This window comes from Bos mutus, chromosome 5 (genome assembly GCF_027580195.1).
Source record: "Bos mutus isolate GX-2022 chromosome 5, NWIPB_WYAK_1.1, whole genome shotgun sequence".
Taxonomy (NCBI): domain Eukaryota; kingdom Metazoa; phylum Chordata; class Mammalia; order Artiodactyla; family Bovidae; genus Bos; species Bos mutus.
Genome location: NC_091621.1, coordinates 110,228,872 through 110,248,661, shown reverse-complemented (window position 1 = coordinate 110,248,661; position 19,790 = coordinate 110,228,872). Strand labels below are relative to the sequence as shown.

General features: G+C 48.3%; 1 protein-coding gene across 5 annotated transcripts in view; it reads right to left on the bottom strand.

The window, feature by feature from the left end:
* Window positions 1–19,790, bottom strand: part of PLA2G6 (phospholipase A2 group VI) — a 58,789-nt gene that overhangs the window by 32,448 nt on the left and 6,551 nt on the right. For 3 of the 5 annotated variants that reach the window (XM_005895231.3, XM_070371597.1, XM_014478064.2), the window contains exons 2-4: window positions 14,053–14,441; window positions 1,371–1,586; window positions 158–341 (exon numbers count right to left, since the gene is read on the bottom strand). In XM_005895231.3, the coding sequence (XP_005895293.2) occupies window positions 158–341; window positions 1,371–1,586; window positions 14,053–14,384 (732 nt within the window). In that variant the 5' untranslated portion in view covers window positions 14,385–14,441. Of the gene's footprint in view, window positions 1–157; window positions 342–1,370; window positions 1,587–14,052; window positions 14,442–19,790 lie in introns of those variants that run through there. The other 2 variants (XM_070371596.1, XM_070371595.1) reach the window with 2 other exon arrangements.

The window sequence follows — 19,790 nt, the reverse complement described above, 5'->3', positions numbered from 1 at the left end:
GAGGAAAGAGTCGGGTGCGGGGTAGACACACCATGGAGGAGCTCAGGCCTCAAGGATCAAGGTAGGGCAGTGACACCTGAGCCCAGGGTCCCGAAGACAGCCGTGGGCACCGTAAGGTGTGGCCAGCACCAGTCGCCCGGCCCCCACGCCTGCTCACCTGCAGCACCTGGGAACTGTCACCCTGGACCGCGTAGTGGAACGCGGTCTCCCCGCTGTTGTCGGTGACGTCCATGTTGGCGCGGCAATGCTGCACAAGCTCCGCCAGGACCTCGGTGTCGCCCTTGCGGCAGGCCAGGTGCAGGGGCGTGCAGCCCTCCTCATTCTCCTTGTTATTTGCGCAGCTGCAGGGGAGGGAGGGCTGGGGGGTGAGAGGTGTGGCACCAAGTGGGCGGGTGCTGAGAAAGCCAAGGGCACACTCAAGGGAGGTGGGCGAGGAGTCCAAAAGCGTTCGTGCCCTGCTCGAGCCGTCTGCTTCAAACCCAGGGCTGAGTCACCGAGTTATTGTATCAGACGTCATTTTCTTCTCCATTTTTAGTTCAGTGTGCACACGTGTATGAGGGACGTGCCTGAAGGCCACCTCAGCCTGAAGTGAGCAGTGGGGTGGTGTAGAAAGAATCGCAGAAGACAGAAATCTCACCAACCTTGGGCAATTCACTTAAGCTTTTTCCAGGCTTCAATAACCTTATCTACAAAACTATAAAAAATAAAACCTGCCAGGCCTGCCCTAGGAAACGGATAGAACTATTGTGAGATGAAACACCGTGACGTCCGGAAACAGGCTGGTTAAGCTGTAAAGGACAGTGAAGGGTTTTGAGCTTTGGGGCTGGGAGCGGAAGCAAGATGTCTGAGGTGGAAAATTGGAGGCACGGCCACCTCAGGGCAGGATGGCGAGCTGGAGTCCGCTGGCCGGCACGGGGTCCTCACCAGGGGTATCCACTGACACGTGTTGGCCGAATGGATGTACGAATGAAAGTGCTGCGGCTTTAGAAGGGCAACAAGCCTTTGGAAGGAGACACCAAGGCACTGGAGCCTCGTCAGCTGAGTGACCTTACAAGACCCATAACCTCTCACTAGAGTGACACCACCTCGTGGACATGTCAAGAGGATTCAAGTTCATGGTGTATCAAAAACAGTGACCAAGGACCTGGCACCTGGTAGCCACTCCGGAAACGTTTCAGTGCTCTCTGACTTCAGTCAGCGTTCCTCCACTCCAACCCAGAGGCAGTGCCGCCCCCTTCTTGAGTCAAATGTTCTGGGCCACCTCTGATGCTATGGAGGGAACTGAGGCAGGGCTGAGAACTCCCCATCCCCACTCCCAGTGTCTCCAGGGTCCTGCCCTCCCGCCCCACCTGGTCAGGTCCCCCGCCCACCTGATGATGCGGCTGTGATGGAAGCACTCTCGGATGCCCAACTCCACCGCCAGGTGGGCCACCGACCAGCTGGGGTGGCTGCGGATGAGGTCGGTCAGCTGCTGCAGGACCTCAGCTTGCAGGATGTGGGTGGAGCTCTCGTAGAAGGGTGGCAACTGGGAAGAATACTGCTGGAAGTTCACCAGGGCGTCAGCCTCTGTCTCCAGCTGGAAGAGTCTGAGGAGCCAGGACAGAGGAGGAAGACATGAACATGAGCCAGAAGAGGCCCTCAGCCCATGCCCTTGATGGAATCCAAAGACTTGCGTCCCCGCAAACAGGTCCTTGCCTGCTTCCAGGTGTGGACTGACCTGCTCCAGCTGGACTCTCCTTCCTCCCACACACACCCTTAAATGGAAGTGGTGCTTCCTTTTTATCTGAAAAGATTTCCGGTCTTTTCTTTCTTTTTTAAAAAATAACATCACATATATTTCCACAAGCACTGCTGCATATCCATGGCCCAGCATGTAATCAAAACTCACCAGGCCCATGAGGCGATAAGAAAATATGAAAGAAAACTAACAGAAACAATACACAACAGAAACAGATCTATAAATAGGGGTGGGGTGGGGCTGCAAACACTGACGCTATCTGATACAGACAAAATAACTGTGATAATATTCAAGAGGGCAAAACAGACAATTTTGGCAAATCACCTTAAACTATTAAAAACAAGAACCAACCAAGTGGAAATTGAAGAACTGACAAATACAATAGCCAAAATTAAGAGCCCAGTGGCTAGGCAGAATAGCAGATTGGACAATGCTGAATAGAAAATTAGTGAAAAGGAAGATAGGTCAGAAGAGAGTAAACAGAATAAAACATGGAGAGATAAATCTTGGAAAATACAGGAAAATAGATAAAAGACATAGAAACCCCATGGCAAGAGGAGCTTGGCAGGCGACAGTCTGTGGGGTCACGAAGTCGGACGTGACTGAGTGACTAAGCACATAGACTATATCATGAAAAGCTCTAGCACACAGATAGGTGGGGCCACAAAAATGGAATAGAAAAAGAATTATATAAGACCTTTCTGGTGGTACAGTGGATAAGAGTCTGCCTGTCAATGCAGGGGACATGGGTTCAATCCCTGGTCTGAGAAGATTCTACCTGCTGTGGAGCAACTAAACCTACGTGCCACGATGACTAAACCTGTGCTCTAGAGCCCACGAGTGGCAACTACTGAGCCTTTGTGCTGCAACTATTGGAGCCCAGGCACTAGAACCTGTGCCTCACAACGAGAGAAGCCGCCACAGTGAGAAGCCCACCCACAACTAGAGAGCGGCACCTACCCTCTGCAACGAGAGTAAGCCTGCACGCAGCAACGAGACCCAGTGCAACCAAAACCAGAACTGGTTCATCAATGTTTCTAAAAATAAAGAGAACTGTACGAAACCACACTTGAAGACTTAATGACTATGAACTTTCCAAAACTGGTGGAAAGCATTATTCCATCAATTTAAAATATCCAATATATATAGGATATAAAATATCCTATATCCTAAATTACTAATCTACCCCCCTCACCAAATCCACACTTACACTCCTCCCACTGAGCCACTGAGCAGTGTCTTTATTCTTTAATCTTCCCTGGTGGCTCAGATGGTAAAGGATCTGCCAGCAATGCAGGAGACCCAGTTTTGATCCCTGGGTCAGGAAGATCCCCTGGAGAAGGGAATGGCTACCCACGCCAGTATTCTTGCCTGGAGAATTCCATGGACAGAGGAGCCTGGTGGGCTACACTCCATGGGACTGCAAAAAGTCAGACACAACTGAGCAACTTTCTTTCACTTTTTATCCTTTAATTTGGCTTTGTAACTGCTTTACAAAGACAGTATGATGGAAGTTATGCTATCCTAGTTTTTAGACCAAGGCTTTCAGAGACTGGAAGCCTCTATCTCTTTTTTCTTGGTACTCAACCATCACACTGCAGGGAAGCTGAAGCACCTATGGGGATGACTCTCAGCCCTGAAACCTTAACCCTGAATGAACTCCCAGTCAACAGCCAGCACCAACTTGCCAGTTGCTAGTCATCTTAGAACTGGATCATGCAGTCAAGTCACAGATAATACCATGTATTGAGTTGGCCAAAAAGTTCATTTGGGTTCAAACATACTTTTTGGCCAACCCAATAGAATCAAACTAGCCTTTCCCACTAAGGTGCGCTCAACTCACGGATCTGTGGGCTAAATAACAATGGCACCCCACTCCAGTACTCTTGCCTGGAAAATCCCATGGACAGAGGAGCCTGGTGGGCTGCAGTCCATGGGGTCGCGAAGAGTCGGACACGACTGAGCGACTTCCCTTTCACTTTTCACTTTCCTGCATTGGAGAAGGAAATGGCACCCTACTCCAGTGTTATTGACTGGAGAATCCCAGGGACGGGGGAGCCTGGTGGGCTGCCGTCTCTGGGGTCGCACAGAGTCGGACACGACTGAAGTGACTGAGCAGTAACATACTGTTCTAAGCCACTAAGTTTTGGAGGAGTCTGTTGCATAGTAATAACAGAGAGTAACATATATTGGTCAACATATTGTAATGTGGCAATAACTGACACATGTGCCACGTTACAGCTGCTAAAAACAAAATGCAAAGAGAAAACATTAAAAAAAGGAAAAAGGAAAAAGGTTATCTTCAGAAGGCAAGCATGAGACTCAACAATGAAGCTCAACAAGCTCAACAATGGAATGAGATAATGAGATGACATCCTTAAAGAATTAAAAGAGAATAAATGGCATTAAGAATTCTACACCCAGAAAAAAATTTCAAGTATGAATTTGAAATTAAAATATTTCACCAAAGGATAAAAAGAGAGAGAAAAGCAAACAGGTTGATTGTTTCATTAGTGGACCCAAACAAAAGGAAATATAAATGGATTCTCTTCAGGCAGAAGGATCTTGACCCTAGGTGGGTGGTCAAAGAGGCAGGAAAAAAAAAAAAATTAAGCACCATAAAAATGGTAAATATGGGAATGAATCTAAGTAAATACTGAGAGTATAATGTCTTATTGGATTTAAATTAAAAATACTATAAAAATAATAGATGGCATAGAAGTCTTGATGGGGATAAATGGAGTTAAAGGGTTCTAAGACCCCTTTATTGTTCTGGAAGATGTCAAAGTGCCAATTATAGTTCTGTAGGGTCAAGGATCATCAAAAAAGCAAGAGAGTTCCAAAAAAAACATCTATTTCTGCTTTATTGACTATGCCAAAGCCTTTGGCTATGTGGATTACAATAAACTGTGGGAAATTATGAAACAGATGGGAATACCAGACCACCTGACCTGCCTCTTGAGAAATCTGTATGCAGGTCAGGAAGTAACAGTTAGAACTGGACATGGAACAACAGATGACCAAATAGGAAAAGGAGTACGTCAAGGCTGTATACTGTCACCCTGCTTATTTAACTTATATTCAGAGTACATCATGAGAAATGCTGGGCTGGATGAAGCACAAGCTGGAATCAAGATTGCAGAGAGAAATATCAGTAACCTCAGATACACAGATGACACCACCCTTATGGCAGAAAGCGAAGAAGAACTAAAGAGCCTCTTGATGAAGGTGAAAGAGAGTGAAAAAGTTGGCTTCAAGCTCAACATTCAGAAAACTAAGATCATGGCATCTGGTCCCATCACTTCATGGCAAATAGATGGACAAACAGTGGCAACAGTGGCAGACTTTATTTTTTGGGGCTCCAAAAGCACTGCAGATGGTGACTGCAGCCATGAAATAAAAAGACGCTTACTCCACTTACTCCTTGGAAGAAAAGTTTTGACCAACCTAGACAGCATATTAAAAAACAGAGACATTACCAACAAAGGTCCATCTAGTCAAGGCTATGTTTTTCTAGTAGTCATGTATGGATATGAGAGTTGGACTATAAAGAAACTGAGCACAGGAGAATTGATGCTTTTGAACTGTGGTGTTGGAGAAGACTCTTGAGAGTCCCTAGACTGCAAGGAAATCCAACCAGTCCGTCCTAAAGGAAATCAGTCCTGAATGTTCATTGGAAGGACTGACGTTGAAGCTGAAGCTCCAATACTTTGGCCAACTGATGCGAAGAGCTGACTCATTTCAAAAGACACTGATGCTGGGAAAGGTTGAAGGTGAGAGGAGAAGGGGATGACACAGGATGAGATGGTTGGATGGCATCACCAACTCAATGGACATGAGTTTGAGTAAACTCCAGGAGTTGGTGATAGACGGAGGCCTGGCGTGCTGCAGTCCATGGGGTTGCAAAGAGTCAGATACGACTGAGCAACTGAACTGAACTGAAGGTCAAGGATGTATGTTACAATCTCTAGGGTTCTATCAAGAATTGTGAAGGGTTTCAGATTTTACCCTGGTTGCAAACTAACAAGTGAGTCTGACACAGTTTCATGGATGCTGGCAGAAGACTCAAGATTGCTGGATCAAAGACACAGGGCAACTTATTATTCACAGCAATAGCATTTGTGCCAGAGGATCAGCATTTGCGCCAATTCTCTGGGATCCATTTCCCAGAGGGTGACATGAAGAGGGTCAGGTGACAGCTGCTCACGTTGCCTTAGAAGAGAGAAACCCTGAGTGCAGGGAACTTGAATCTGTTCAAAATCATCAATGAGAACATCTGTCTAAGCTTTGCTCTGGAGGAAAATATTATCTTGATTACACAGTAGAGTAAGCAAACCTACACTTTGCTCTAGTCTAGAACCTGCCTCTATCTTCCACGGCTGTTCACAAGACAAACATCCTTGTGAAGTTAGAGTGGAACAAAGGCAGTCAGAGGCTCTGCTTGTAAGATGTACAGAAACACAAAAGGCCCATGGAGAACTACCTCCCAAAAGATATCATTAAAAGATAATAATAGAGTACAGATTTCCAAGCTGATAGAGATGGGTAAAATGGAATAAGAAGAAGAAAACATTCAATCATGAATTGCAAAAGCACTATGCTAAGTGAAAAAAGTCAGATTCAAAGGACTACAGGCTGTATGATTAAAATTAAAGCTCTCAGAAAGCTGGGAATAAAAAGGAACATTCACAGCGCAACAGAACAACACACGGAACCAACAAAGGTGTGTATCTGGGTATTACTTTTGAATCCTGCAACTTCACTAAATTCACAGATTAGCTCTAGTAATTTTTCTAGGGTGTGTATCTGGAATCATGCTCATCCTCTTGCTCAGTCGCTAAGACGCATCCAACTCCTACGATCCCGTGGACTGTAGCCCTCCAGGCTCCTCTGTCCATGGGATTTCCCAGACAAGAATACTGGAGAGGGTGGCCATTTCCTTCTTCAGGGAATCTTCCCGACCCAAGGATCGAACTCACATCTCCTGCATTTCCTGCACTGGTAGGCAGATACTTTACCACTTAATCCACACAAGTGGTAAAGAATCCACACAATCTTGAAATACAGACATACAAAATACCCCTGCCAAAATGCTGTAAGGAAAAGAACTTTATGTTTTAAATATTCAAGACAGCTGAGCAGGTAGTTGCCCAAAGAGGACTGCCAAATGGTCCATCAACATATCGAAGGGGCCCAACTGCATATGTCATCAAGAAAAGGCAAGTTAAAACCGTAATTATGTACTACTACAGATCCAGTGGATCAGAGAATGTGACGTAACAGGAAATCTCACTTGCTGCTGGTAGAATATGAGATGGGCATTATTCATGGACGTTGAGAATATGTACTGCGTCGACGCAGCAATTCCACTCCTGGATAGATGCCCAGCAGAAATACAGGCATGTATGCACCAGAACCAGAGACAACCCAAACATCTGACAATACCAACAGATACATAAAGTCAGGCTGTAGTTACACAACGGAATTCCACTGCACTGAAAAGGACTGACACAGCAATGTGCAAAACGCAAACCTCCAGGCAAATGCTGGTCAAAGGAGCCAGACACAAAAGCAGTTATAAAAGTCAGATTAATGATCACCTTGGGGCGGGGGGGAAGAGGGGCTTCCGGGGTGCTTCAATGTTCTCCTTCTTGACAAGGGTGGTGTGATTTGCAACAAATACCTCAGTAGCCATCACTTCTGGGTATATATCCAAAGAAAATGAAAGCACTAATTCAAAAAGATACATGTGCACCAACGCTCACAGCAGCATCATTTACAATTGCCAAGATATGGAAGAAACCTACATGTGCACCGACAGATGAACAATGGAATACTACTCAGCCATGAAAAAGGACGAAATTCTGCCGTATGCAACAAGGGTGGATCTATGAAGTATTATGCTTAGTGAGATAAGCCAGACAGAGAAGACAAACATAAGACGTTATCACTTATCTATAGAATCTAAAAAACAAAACGAATGTGTGTATCAAAACAGAAACAGATTTATGGATGCAGAGAACAAACTATTGGTTACCACTGGGGAGCATGAAGAGAGGAGGGGCAAAATAGGGGAAGGGGATTCAGGGATACAGAAAACTACATTTAGGGCCTCCACAGTGGTCCAGTGGTTAAGAACTTCTCTTGCAATGCAGTGGGCACAGGTTTCATCCCTGGTCGGGGAACTGAGATCCCACATGCCACGGGGCAACTAAGCCCCCATGCCACAACTAAGACCTAGTGTGGCCAAATAAATAAATACTAAAAAAATAATTACGCATAAAATAGATGGCAACAAGGATATATTATACAGCACAGGGAAATAAAGTCACTGTTTTGCAATAACTTTAAATGGATTATAGTCTACAAATATATTGAACCACTATGTCATAAACCTGAAACTGTAAATCAAGTAGACTTAGAAAAAAAAGACCCAGAAAATAAAAAAACAAAGAGAACAGGAGGAGAGGAAATGATGGTGAATTATGTCAAACAGGAAAACTGCCTGAATGCGGAGAAATATGGAGTTAAGGAGATTTTTTTTTTAAAGCTTATTTGTACATCAATAGGAAATATCTAGTGAAGAGGGGGGAATTATGTGGGAGAGAGAGGAAAGAACTGGTGAACTGATGTCCTGACACGGAGAGGAGACAATGACCTGGAGGCGGGAAGGGGCTCGGTCAGACGCACGGCTGGCATGTCTCGAGTCACGATGGGGATGGGCCTGGATGTGGGTACAGGTTGGGGTCGATGGGGTGGAGGGAGCTCTTCTTCTCTTCCCCTGGTTTCTGCTTTCTCAGTGAGACAGAAGCCAGGTCATCAGAGCACAGAGAGGAGGGACTGGAGGCGGAGGAGGGAGGACCAGACGCGCCTTCCAAGAGAACCAGAGAGTTTCTTTATTAATCTGGAGGCCCTAGGTCTTAGTCGTGGCATGGGGGCTTGGTTATCTCATGGCATCCCGACCAGGGATGGAACCGGTGTCCTCCGCATTGCAAGGGAGATTCTTAACCACTGGACCATTAGGAAAGTACCTACGTGTAGGCTTGCCAAACGCACAGGCTCGCATCCAGCCCATCCACCCTGAGATCTGAAAGTGAGAGTGGTCAGTGTGGAGGGGTGTTCCTCCAGCCATGGTGGAGAATTGGAATTAACTTGTGTTGGGGTTTTGCCAAGTAAACATGATGAACAGAGAAGACAACAGGAAAGCAGAGTGTATGCAAGTGTGTGAAGACAATGATATGCTAGCTAAGGAGTGAAATTTGGAAAACTCAGCAGTGGCCACAGGAATGGAAAAGGTCAGTTTTCATTCCAATCCCAAAGAAAGGCAATGCCAAAGAATGCTCAAACTACTGCACAGTTGCACTCATCTCAACACGCTAGTAAACTAATGCTCAAAATTCTCCAAGCCAGGCTTCAACAGTACGTGAACCGTGAACTTCCAGATGTTCAAGCTGGTTTTAGAAAAGGCAAAAGAATCAGAGATCAAATTGCCAACATCCACTGGATTATCGAAAAAGCAAGAGAGTTCCGGAAAAATATCTACTTCTGCTTTATTGACTATACCAAAGCCTTTAACTCTGTGGACCACAACAAACTCTGGAAACTTCTGAAAGTGATTGGAATACCAGACCACCTCACCTGCTTCTTGAGAAATCTGTATGCAGGTCAGGAAGCAACAGTTAGAACTGGACATGGAACAGACTGGTTCCAAATTGGGAAAGGAGTACGTCAAGGCTGTATATTGTCACCCTGCTTATTTAACTTATATTCAGAGTATATCATGAGAAACGCTGGGCTGCATGAAGCACAAACTGGAATCAAGATTGCCAGGAGAAATATCAATAACCTCAGATATGCAGATGACATGAACCTTATAGCAGAAAGCAAAGAAGAACTAAAGAGCCTCTTGATGAAAGTGAAAGAGGAGAGTGAAAAAGTTGGCTTAAAATTCAACATTCAGAAAACTAGGATCATGGCATCCGGTCCCATCATTTCATGGCAAACAGAAGGGGAAACAGTGACAGACTTTATTTTTTTGGGCTCCAAAATCACTGCAGATAGTGACTTCAGCCATGAAATTAAAAGATGCTTGCTCCTTGGAAGGAAAGTTATGACCAACCTAGACAGCATATTAAAAAGCAAAGACATTACTTTGCCAACAAAGGTCCATCTAGTCAAGGCTATGGTTTTTCCAGTAGTCATGTATGGATGTGACAGTTGGACCATAAAGAAAGCTGAGCACCGAAGAATTGATGCTTTTGAACTGTGGTGCTAGAGAAGACTCTTGAGAGTCCCTTGGACTGCAAGGAGATCCAACCAGTCCATCCTAAGGGAGATCAGTCCTGGGTGTTCATTGGAAGGACTGATGTTGAAGCTGAAACTCCAATACTTTGGCCACTTGATGTGAAGAACTGACTCATTTGAAAAGATCCTGATGCTGGGAAAGACGGAGGGCAGGAGGTTACGGGGACGACAGAGGATGGCATAATAGAGGATGACAGGTTGGATGGCATCACTGACTCAATGGACATAAGTTTGAGTAAACTCGAGGAGTTGGCGATGGGACAGTGAGGCCTGGCGTGCTGTAACCCATGGGGTTGCAAAGAGTCAGACACGACTGAGCGACTGAACTGAACTGAACTGAAGTAGTGAAATTCACAATAGGCGTGGGGATGGTAAAAAGGTGGCAGGGTCATTGCCTCATCTGCAGGGGGACACCAGGCATTCAGAGTACCAGAGGGAAGAAGCAGATAAGTCAGGAGGCAGAGGTCAGAAACTGGGATGCTTGGCATTTGTATCTATGGAAGAGCTGCTGCTACTGGTGATGACCGGGCTCAGGCAACGGCTGTGTGCTCAGGCACCAAGAGCCCTGGGTGTTAGGCGTGGCACCCTGTGAATGAAACAGTCACCAAGAGTCAAGCCAGGAGCAGTGATGGTGCGAGGCAGGTCCGAGCCACGGGCTCATGTCTTCGAGGATCTGGGGGAGATGCCTGCCGCTAGGGGAGAGAGTGAGTCTTAGCCTAGGATGCGGTGCACTTCACGACGTGACCCCACCTCCAGGCCCAGTGGGAGGAACCTGGGAGGGAAAACTCTTGGGAGGCCTGCAGAGAAGCAGCGCCCTCGGGTGGAGTCAGGTCCAGGTTAGAACAAGGAGGTGAAAGAAAGATCTAGAGAAAAGGGGAGGATCTAGCAGACCCATGGGGCAGTATCTTTTCTCTCTTCTAGAACTGAGCCTGCAGACTAAAGCACCGTGGCATCAGTGTGGGGAAGCCTCTGCTTTGGTGGAAGGGGCCTGTGGAAAAGGGGGCCCCTTATCCAGGGGGCCTGTGATTTAGGAAATGGCAGGCAAATGCATGGATATGCATTTAGCGGGGGGGACAGGGAACCCTGAGACTCTCAAGGGGATCCTGGAATGAAAAATGGCCAAGAACCATTGGGTTAGAGGGGTTTATAACTCTCTCCCTTCTCCCTCCCTCAATGACTTTGCTCTGATGCGCTCTCAGGCCTTCTCCTATTGAAATCTTGCTCACCCTCCCGGGCCATCTCCAACCCAAGCACCCCAGAGAAGCCTTTCCCATCTCTCCTGTCACATACACTTTGACCTTCAGTGGTCATGGGTCAACCAAAGTTTACTGCTGTGTAGTTGTTCAGTCATGTTTGACTCCTTGAGACCCATGGACTGTAGCCCGCCAGGCTCCTCTGGCCATGGGGTTCTCCAGGCAAGAATACTGGAGTGGGTTGCCGTTTCTTTCTTCAAAGCGTATATACAGAAACCAGGGAAAGGTAGACGGTAGGTACACTGAAGCCGCGCACACTTTGCATCACCTCCTCTGAGATGGTAACAGTGTTAAATGTTGTTCTTATTGTAACCTTCATTCACAGACAGACAGCAAAGTTTCATAGATGGATGGCTGTAGTTCAGCGGACCTCCAAGGACAGAGCCCCAGGGTTCAAACATCTGCCAAGTACTGGATACTAGCTGGGCGTTAACAGAAATGACTCAGACCCAGGCCCTGTCCTTCCTGAGCTCTGCGGGCTGGTGGGGGAGACAGATGGGCAATCTAAAACAAGAGGGATGGACAGAGATTCAGGCAGTGGTGAGGGAGAAGAGAAGGGTGAGCACAGGCTCACAGAGCAGGTGCCCACGAGGCGTGGGCCAAGGAGTACGGGGAGAGCGCCAGGGCAAAGAGAGAGTATAGCGAGGTGAGGTCTGTGCAGGGAACACGAGTCTCACATGAGCCTGTTAGGACATTCAGTCCACTGAATGCAGGTCCTACTCCACCTTTTCTGGCCACTGCCTGAGCTCCTAGAGGACACAGACCTGCCCTTGGTGGAGACAGGCTATGGACTGGATAAACAGTGAACAGGTAAACCTCAGGGTGTGTGTCCAGGCAAAGTCCCAGCACAGAGGGCCTCAAAAGTCAACCCCCTGGGGGCCAACCCCTAGGGGGAAGTCAACGCCCTTCCCTGGTGATCTAGTGGCTAAGACGTCATGCTCCCAGGGCAGGGACTCTGGGTTCGATCCCTGGTCAGGGAACTAGATCCCACATGTAGCAATCAAGAGTTCACATGCCGCAACTAAGACACAGAGCAGCCAAATAAATAATTAGAAAGAAAAAAAAAAACCTCAGTCCCCTTTTGAGAAGAGAAGGTCACGTGTCACATGTGCTTTGATCATTCCTCCCAGGATTCCAGGGAAGTGCAGCCCTGCTTCTGCTGAGATACCAGTGGGAGGCTGGCGGGGCTCATCAAGGACCATATGTCACAAGTCAGTGTCAGCAGCAAATGATTAACTCGTACCAGGAAGAGAAGTATGGACGTTATCACAATGTACACAGCGGTGCTACAGGTGACCGCCGCAGCGCTCACCCCAGAAGAGCCAGACGCCTGGCCCATATGCCGGGCTGGGGGCCTAGGATGGGCCCGGGGAGCTGGACACTGACCCCCACAGCTCATCCCACTGCAAAGGGGCCCGCCTGGATGAAAAGGAAGAGGTGGGTTCTCGAGCTAGAATGACTGGGTCTGAAGTCCGGCTCTGCTATCCAGCGGCTTTGTGACTTCAGCAAGTTACTTAAATTCTCCGAGCTGTGTTTCCTCCTCTGTAAGGAGGGGTCAGTGAAAGCCCTGCCTCGGGGGACGGCCGTGAAGATGAAGGGAGCTGAGTCAGACCAGTGCCTCACACACACTAATATAATGCAACGCTATCAGAGTTGCATCTATATCAGCCAGCATCCAGCTCTCCATCCATAGGGATGCTGTAGGACTCCCAGGCCTTTGGAAATGAAACCTGAGTATTCAGAAGACCCCAACCCGCTCCCCCATCCTGGAGCTCTGCAGCTATAGAATAGGAGCACCTCCACCTGGAAGCAGGGCCCTGACAGCCCCATCCCACACATTTAAGTACTTTGGCCATCATTCAAAGCCCTCCAGCAAGGAAAGGAGGAGACTTAAAAGACAGAACCTTGACCCCTTGAAAAGGAAGTCCAATACCCCAAGCCTGCTCTCCACCAAGTGCAGGGTGTTCGGAGCAGTGGGGTGCACTCCCCCACCACCGCAATGACGACCCCCAGTGAGAAGCCCAGGGTCAGGCACAGCACACCCTCCCCGCAGCCCTCGCTCCCGGTCACTCCCGGGCCTTGGCATCTCCATTTCCGCAGCCCTTTGGGACCCCAGCTCCAGCATTCCACCCTCTAACCTCCATTTCCCACCTCCCAGCTCACTCCCTGGATCACAAGACAACTTGCCAGGTGAAACCAATGAGGAAGGGCCATCGGCACGAGCCCAACTCAATGCGAGTCTGCCAAGCTCCCCCAGGTTCCTTGCCTTCTGGGTCCTTGGCCTCTCCTCTCCCCTTTCCTCAACCGGCTTTGCATCTGCTCGGTTCCCTCAGCCCTGTCCTGGCTTCCTACCCTCTCCTCTAGCCCACGGAGGGGGCCCAGTGTGCCCTGAGAAGTACAGGTGTCCACCCCTTCCAGGCTGCCCACAACAAACCTCGGCCAACCAGCCCCTGCAAGGACAGTCATGCTAACGACCCAGGACTACCGGCAATCCCTGGACCTTTCCCAATGTGACTTTCTCCACTTCCTCATCCTTCCTGCCTCCGTCTATCCACATGGGCCCAGCCCCAGGCCCTGCTTCCAGGACCCTGATGGGCCAGAAGTCATCCAGGCCAGGAAGTCCCTGCCTCCTTTCTAAAAGCGGCCACCCCACCCATCACAGACCCCTCAGATGTCAGGGGACCTCCAAGCTGAGACCTGGGAGGAGTCAAGGGAGCAAAGTGGCGGTGGGGGAGGGGGCAACTGACCATTACCCACCGGAATCCGCTCTGGGGGTTCCTGGGGTTGACCAGGATGCAGTCCCACGTGCGGTTGGAAGAGTTCTGGAACAGAATCAGCTGCCCTTCCTCTCGGACCCGGCGGCGCGAGTGGTAGTCCTCAACGGCCACCTCCTTCACCCGGAACGGGTTCACAAACAAGTTGGTGACGCTGCTGAGGGTGTTGACCAGGCGGCCGAAGAACTGCATCCTCTGGGGGGCCGGTGGGGAGGCCCCACCACCTTCCCCCTCAGTCTGGAAGAAAACGGAGTCTCGGGTCAGCCGGGCGCGGTCTCCCATGCCCACCTCACCACGCGTGGCAGCTTCCTGCATGGGCACCCCGCTGGCTCCCCACCAGCGCTGTCCCCCGGATCCTGGGCCTGGAGGGACCTGGAAAGAAGAGGGGAAAAGAAAGAGAAACAGCACTGAGTGGGACGGAAGGGGGGCTGATGGAAAGTTCCAGAGCTGCCACTGTGTACAAGCGAACGGTGCTGTCCTGCCCGCCGACCCAGTTTCCCCAACAGAGACTCAGTTTCCTCATCTGCGGTGCGGGGTGGTCACGATCAGAGAAGGCGGCAGACGTGAACACACGTGACAAGCGACGCTTCCCTGTGCAAAGCGGGGCGGGGCGGTTCTCACCCTGCAAAGTATGGAATCGACTTTTGGGAACTCAAAGAGCTTGGCATGGCTCATTTCGAGTCCACAAACAAAACCAGTGGCACCTCTCTACTGGATGCCACGAGGGGACCAGAGTCACCTCACACTCCATCGGGGCCATAGATCTCAAATCTTTGGTGGGGGCTTCCCTGCCAGTCCAGTGGTTAAGACTAAGCACTTCCACTTCAGGGGACACAGGTTTGACCCCTGGTCAGGGTAGTTAAGATCCCGCATGCCACGAGGTGCGGCCAGAAAATAAAATAAAAAATAAAACCTTCTGCGCCTGCTATCTCAGGCTTCCCTTGGAGTTCTGAGAGAACACAAAAGCACGCTCCCCAGAAATGAGCGTGACCCTAAGACTCAGAAACAGTGACACAGGTTTGGGTGGAAATTTTGTTTCATACTCATAGGGTCACACTGTCTGCCATAGAGATTGTTCTCAGTTTGGATGACAGAATTAGATGTTATTTCCTAGGTTCCCAGAAAACACCCCACCTTCCTCAGGCAGTGCCACCAAACCTGGGTGGCAACTGGCTGGGGGCCGCCCTCTGCCTCTGTGCTATGATGTCACCTGGTGAAAGGGCGGGTGACATGGAGGACACAGTGTGGGTGTCCTGGAGGAGAGTGGACACTCTGGTCTACGTGAGGACAGAGGACCAACCGCAGGCATGAAAGGAAGAGTAAGAGGCCTACAAAGAATCATCAAAAAAGGCAGGCAGGGTCAATAATAACCACCACACCAGGAGATACTAAGCACTTACAAGGCAGTAGGCCCTGAGCTAAGTAAGCACTTAGTGGTCTCATTTAATTCTCACGAACTATATGAGGCAGAGGGCCCAGGCACAGAGTGCAACTCTGGAGCAAAACTGCATTCAAATCCTGTCCTCACCACTGACGCTGCGTAAGTTACTCAACCTCTCTAAGTCAGTTTCCTCAACCACAACATGTGGACCACAACAGTGCCTAATAATAGAACCTCAGTTCAGTCGCTCAGTCGTGTCCAACTCTTTGGGACCCCATGGACTGCAGCACACCAGGCTTCCCTGTCCACCACCAACTCCCAGAGCTTGCTCAAACTCATGTCCATCGAGTCACTGATGCCATCCAACCATCTCATCCTCTGCCATCCCCTTCTCCTCCCATCTCCAATCTCTCCCAGCATCAGGGTCTTTTCCAGTCAGTTCTTCACATTAGGCGGCCAAAGTATTGGAGCTTCAGCTTCAGCATCAGTCCTTCCAATGAATATTCAGGACTGATTTCCTTTAGGATGGACTGATTAGATCTCCTTGCAGTCCAAGGGACTCTCAAGAGTCTTCTCCAACACCACAGGTCAAAAGCATCAGTTCTTCAGCACTCAGCTTTCTTTATGATCTAACTCTCACATCCATACATGACTACTGGAAAAACCATAGCTTTGACTACACAGACCTTTGTTGGCAGAGAAATGTCTCTACTTTTTAATATGCTGTCTACGTTTGTCATAGCTTTTCTTCCAAGGAGAAAGTGTCTTTTAATTTCATGGCTGCAGTCACCATCTACAGAGATTTTGGAGCCCAAGAAAATACAGTCTGTCACAGTTTCTATTGTTTCCCCATCTATTTGCCATGAAGTGATAGGACCAGATGCCATGATCTTTGTATTTTGAATGTTGAGTTTTAAGCCAGCTTTTTTATTCTCCTCTTTCACTTTCATCAAGAGGCTCTTTAGTTCCTCTTCACTTTCTGCCATAAGGGTAGTGTCATCTGCATATCTGAGGTTATTGACATTTCTCTCTGCAATCTTGATTCCAGCTTGTGCTTCATCCAGCCCAGCATTTCTCATGATGTACTCTGCATATAAGTTATATAAGCAGGGTGACAATATACAGCCTAGATGTACTCCTTTCCCAATTTGGAACCTGTCCTTTGTTCCATGTCAGATTCTGTTTCTTCTTGACCTGTATACAGACTTCTCAAGATGCAGGTCAGGTGGTCTGGTATTCCCATCTCCTTGAGAATTTTCCAGTTTGTTGTGATCCACACCGTCAGAGGCTTTAGCATAGTCAATGAAGCAGAAATAGATGTTTTTCTAGAACTCTCTTGCTTTTTGATGACCCAACAGATGTTGACAATTTGATCTCTGGTTCCTCTCCCTTTTCTAAAACCAGCTTGAACATCTCAATTCACAGCTCACCATTCTCAGTTCTCAATACCACTGAAGCCTCACTTGAAGAATTTTGAGCATTACTTTGCTAGCATGTGAGATGAGTCCAATTGTGCAGTACTTTGAACATTCTTTGGCATTGACTTTCTTTGGGATTGGAATGAAACTTGACCTTTTCCAGTCCTGTGGCCACTGCTGAGTTTTTCAAATTTGCTAGCGTATTAAGTGCAGCACTTTCACAGTATCATCTTTTAGGATTTGAAATAGCTCAGCTGGAATTCCATCCCCTCCACTAGCTTTGTTCATAGTGATGCTTCCTTAGACCCACTTGACTTCCCACTCCAGGATGTCTGGCTCTAGGTGAGTGACCACACCATCATGGTTATCTAGGTCATTAAAATCTTTTTTGTATAGTTCTACACATTCTTGCCACCTCTTCTTAATATCTTCAGCTTCTGTTAGGTCCTTACTATTTCAGTCCTTTATTATGCCTATCTTTGCATTAAATGTTCCCTTGGTATCTCTAATTTTCTTGAAGAGATCTCTAGTCTTTTCCATTCTATTGTTTTCTTCTATCTCTTTGCACTGATCACTTAGGAAGGCTTTCTTATCTTTCCTTGTTATTGTTTGGAACTCTGAATTCAGATGGATATGTCTTTCCTTTTCTCCTTTGCCTTTTGCTTCTCTTCTTTTCTCAGCTATTTGTAAGGCCTCCTCGGACAACCATTTTGCCTTTTTGTATTTCTTCCTCTTCGGGTTGGCTCTGATCACTGTCTCCTGTACAATGTTACAAGCCTTCATCCATAGTTCTTCAGGCACTCTATCAGATCTAATCCTTTGAATCTATTTGTCACTTCCACTGTATAATCATAAGGGATTTGATTTAGGTCATACCTGAATGGTCTAGTGGTTTTCCCTACTTTCTTCAACTTAAGTCTGAATTTGGCAATAAGGAGTTCATGGTCTGAGCCACAGTCAGCTCCTGGTCCTAAATAATAGAACCTGGCAGGTAGTAAGTATTCAGCACTAGCCCTCTTTAGTTCCACCACCCCTCTTTTACAGATAAGGAAACTGAGGCTTATAGAACATGATTAAAGAGCTTTGAAAAGACCGTAAAGTTTTGTAACGTCTTTCCTTTTAAGATGTGTGAGCAGACTGTGAGTTAGTTTTTCTCCTTTAACACAAGGACAACACTCCCCTCTCCTCTGTTGTAAGGATTAAATGAGCACCTCGTGAGAATGCTATGTCAAGACCCTTCTTTCTTCCACACTTGGGAGTTGAAAGGACAGAGGAGCTGGGGTACCTACAGCCAGGGGAGCGGGGCGGGACACTAAGGACAGCCAAGGGGCTGGATTCCAGAAAAAGAATCCCCCCAAAACGGAACACACGGCACACACATCAAAGTGCATATAACAATTTTTGTTTTGACACAAAATGGAAGCAACTTCAGTATCCAGCATTAGGGGAATTGTAAATTATGACACGTTTACCCTAGAGACACCACGTGGTCAGTAAAAGCTGCTACTGTGAAGGTCATAACAACCCAGGAAAAGTACGTGGTGTTGTCATAGGCTCAGTCCACCCCACTGCGCTCTTCAGGGCTGCAAGCTCGGCCTGCGAAGCCCCTGCTTCCCCTTGCAGCCTCTCCCTGTCAGTCCCCACTGTCGGCTCCAAACTGCACATGATTCCAGAAAACAATGTTGTTTCACACCATCTCGCCTGTCTGCATTGCTTAGTCTGTCTAGAATATCTTTTGTCTCCGTTTCTAGCTGGAACTCTTCATAACACAAACCACATCAAGTACGTGTGTGCCTCTTTCTGTCCTCTGGCCCCGTTCCAGGACCTCTACATATATTAATCATTTTCATCTGCACCAGCACCTATGAAATTGCTACCATTGTTATCCTCATTCTACACATGAGACAAGCAAGAAACAGTGAGGTAAAGCAACGGGCCCAAGGTCACACAGCTAGTAGGTGGAGGAGGGTAGCCCAGTTGGGCAGGCTCTGGAGACTGAGTTTCTTAAGGGTGGGTACTGGGTCTTTTCACTTCTAGACAGTCAACCGTAACCCAAGACTCAGCCCAGAGAAAGTGTGTTAAGATACAACTTAACTGAGTAAAAATTACGCAGAACAAACAAACAAAATTGATAGAAAACACACCAAATACTAAGGGCAGATGAGAGTATTAGGTTTATGGGCAATCTCCCCTGCCTTTTTTCCAAATGATAAAAAAAAAAAAAAGAGTCTATTTTTTAAAGAAATTAGGAGTATAGGCTGAGCCCCTGGGGCCTGCATCTGGGGAGCTGGAGGGAATGTGGGGGGGTCAGGCCTGGCTTAGAGCAGCTGCATAGCTTCCCAGAAGGCAGGCCGAGCACAAGGAGTGGGGCTCACTTCTGGTGAGAAGGGAGTGGGGGAGTCAGGAGCACCCAGCAGCCACGGCCCACCTGGGTTAAGGAGGAGTCACCGTGGAGGTCAAGCTGAATGGAGGGAAGATACCCCACCCCCAAGGAGAGCCCCCGTCCTCAGGGTCCCAGTGTCGGTGGCAAGGGTGCCCCTCTACACACACAGACAGCAGCCTGGCCCCACAGAGGACAGACTTGGCCATCCTCCAGTCTTCCAGGGCAGGCGTGAGGATGAAATGACACAGCGGAGGGAAAGTGGGACGCCGGCCACTCTGGGCACACAAACAGTGGCCACTGTCATCACGAGGTGGAAGAGAGGAAATGAACACCCAGGGCCACATCCTGGCCCGATCGCAACAGGCGGCCTCCTTTCTGTCCCCTTCTTCCCGTCCCCACCACCTCTGACCCCAGAACCCTGGTTCCTTTCGGTATGGCTGCAGGGACGGGCACTGGGCTGGGGAGCAGCTGCCACTCTGAGTGTGGGGGACCCATGTGCACCCCGTCATCTCAACCTCCCACCCACATCCCCAACCCCT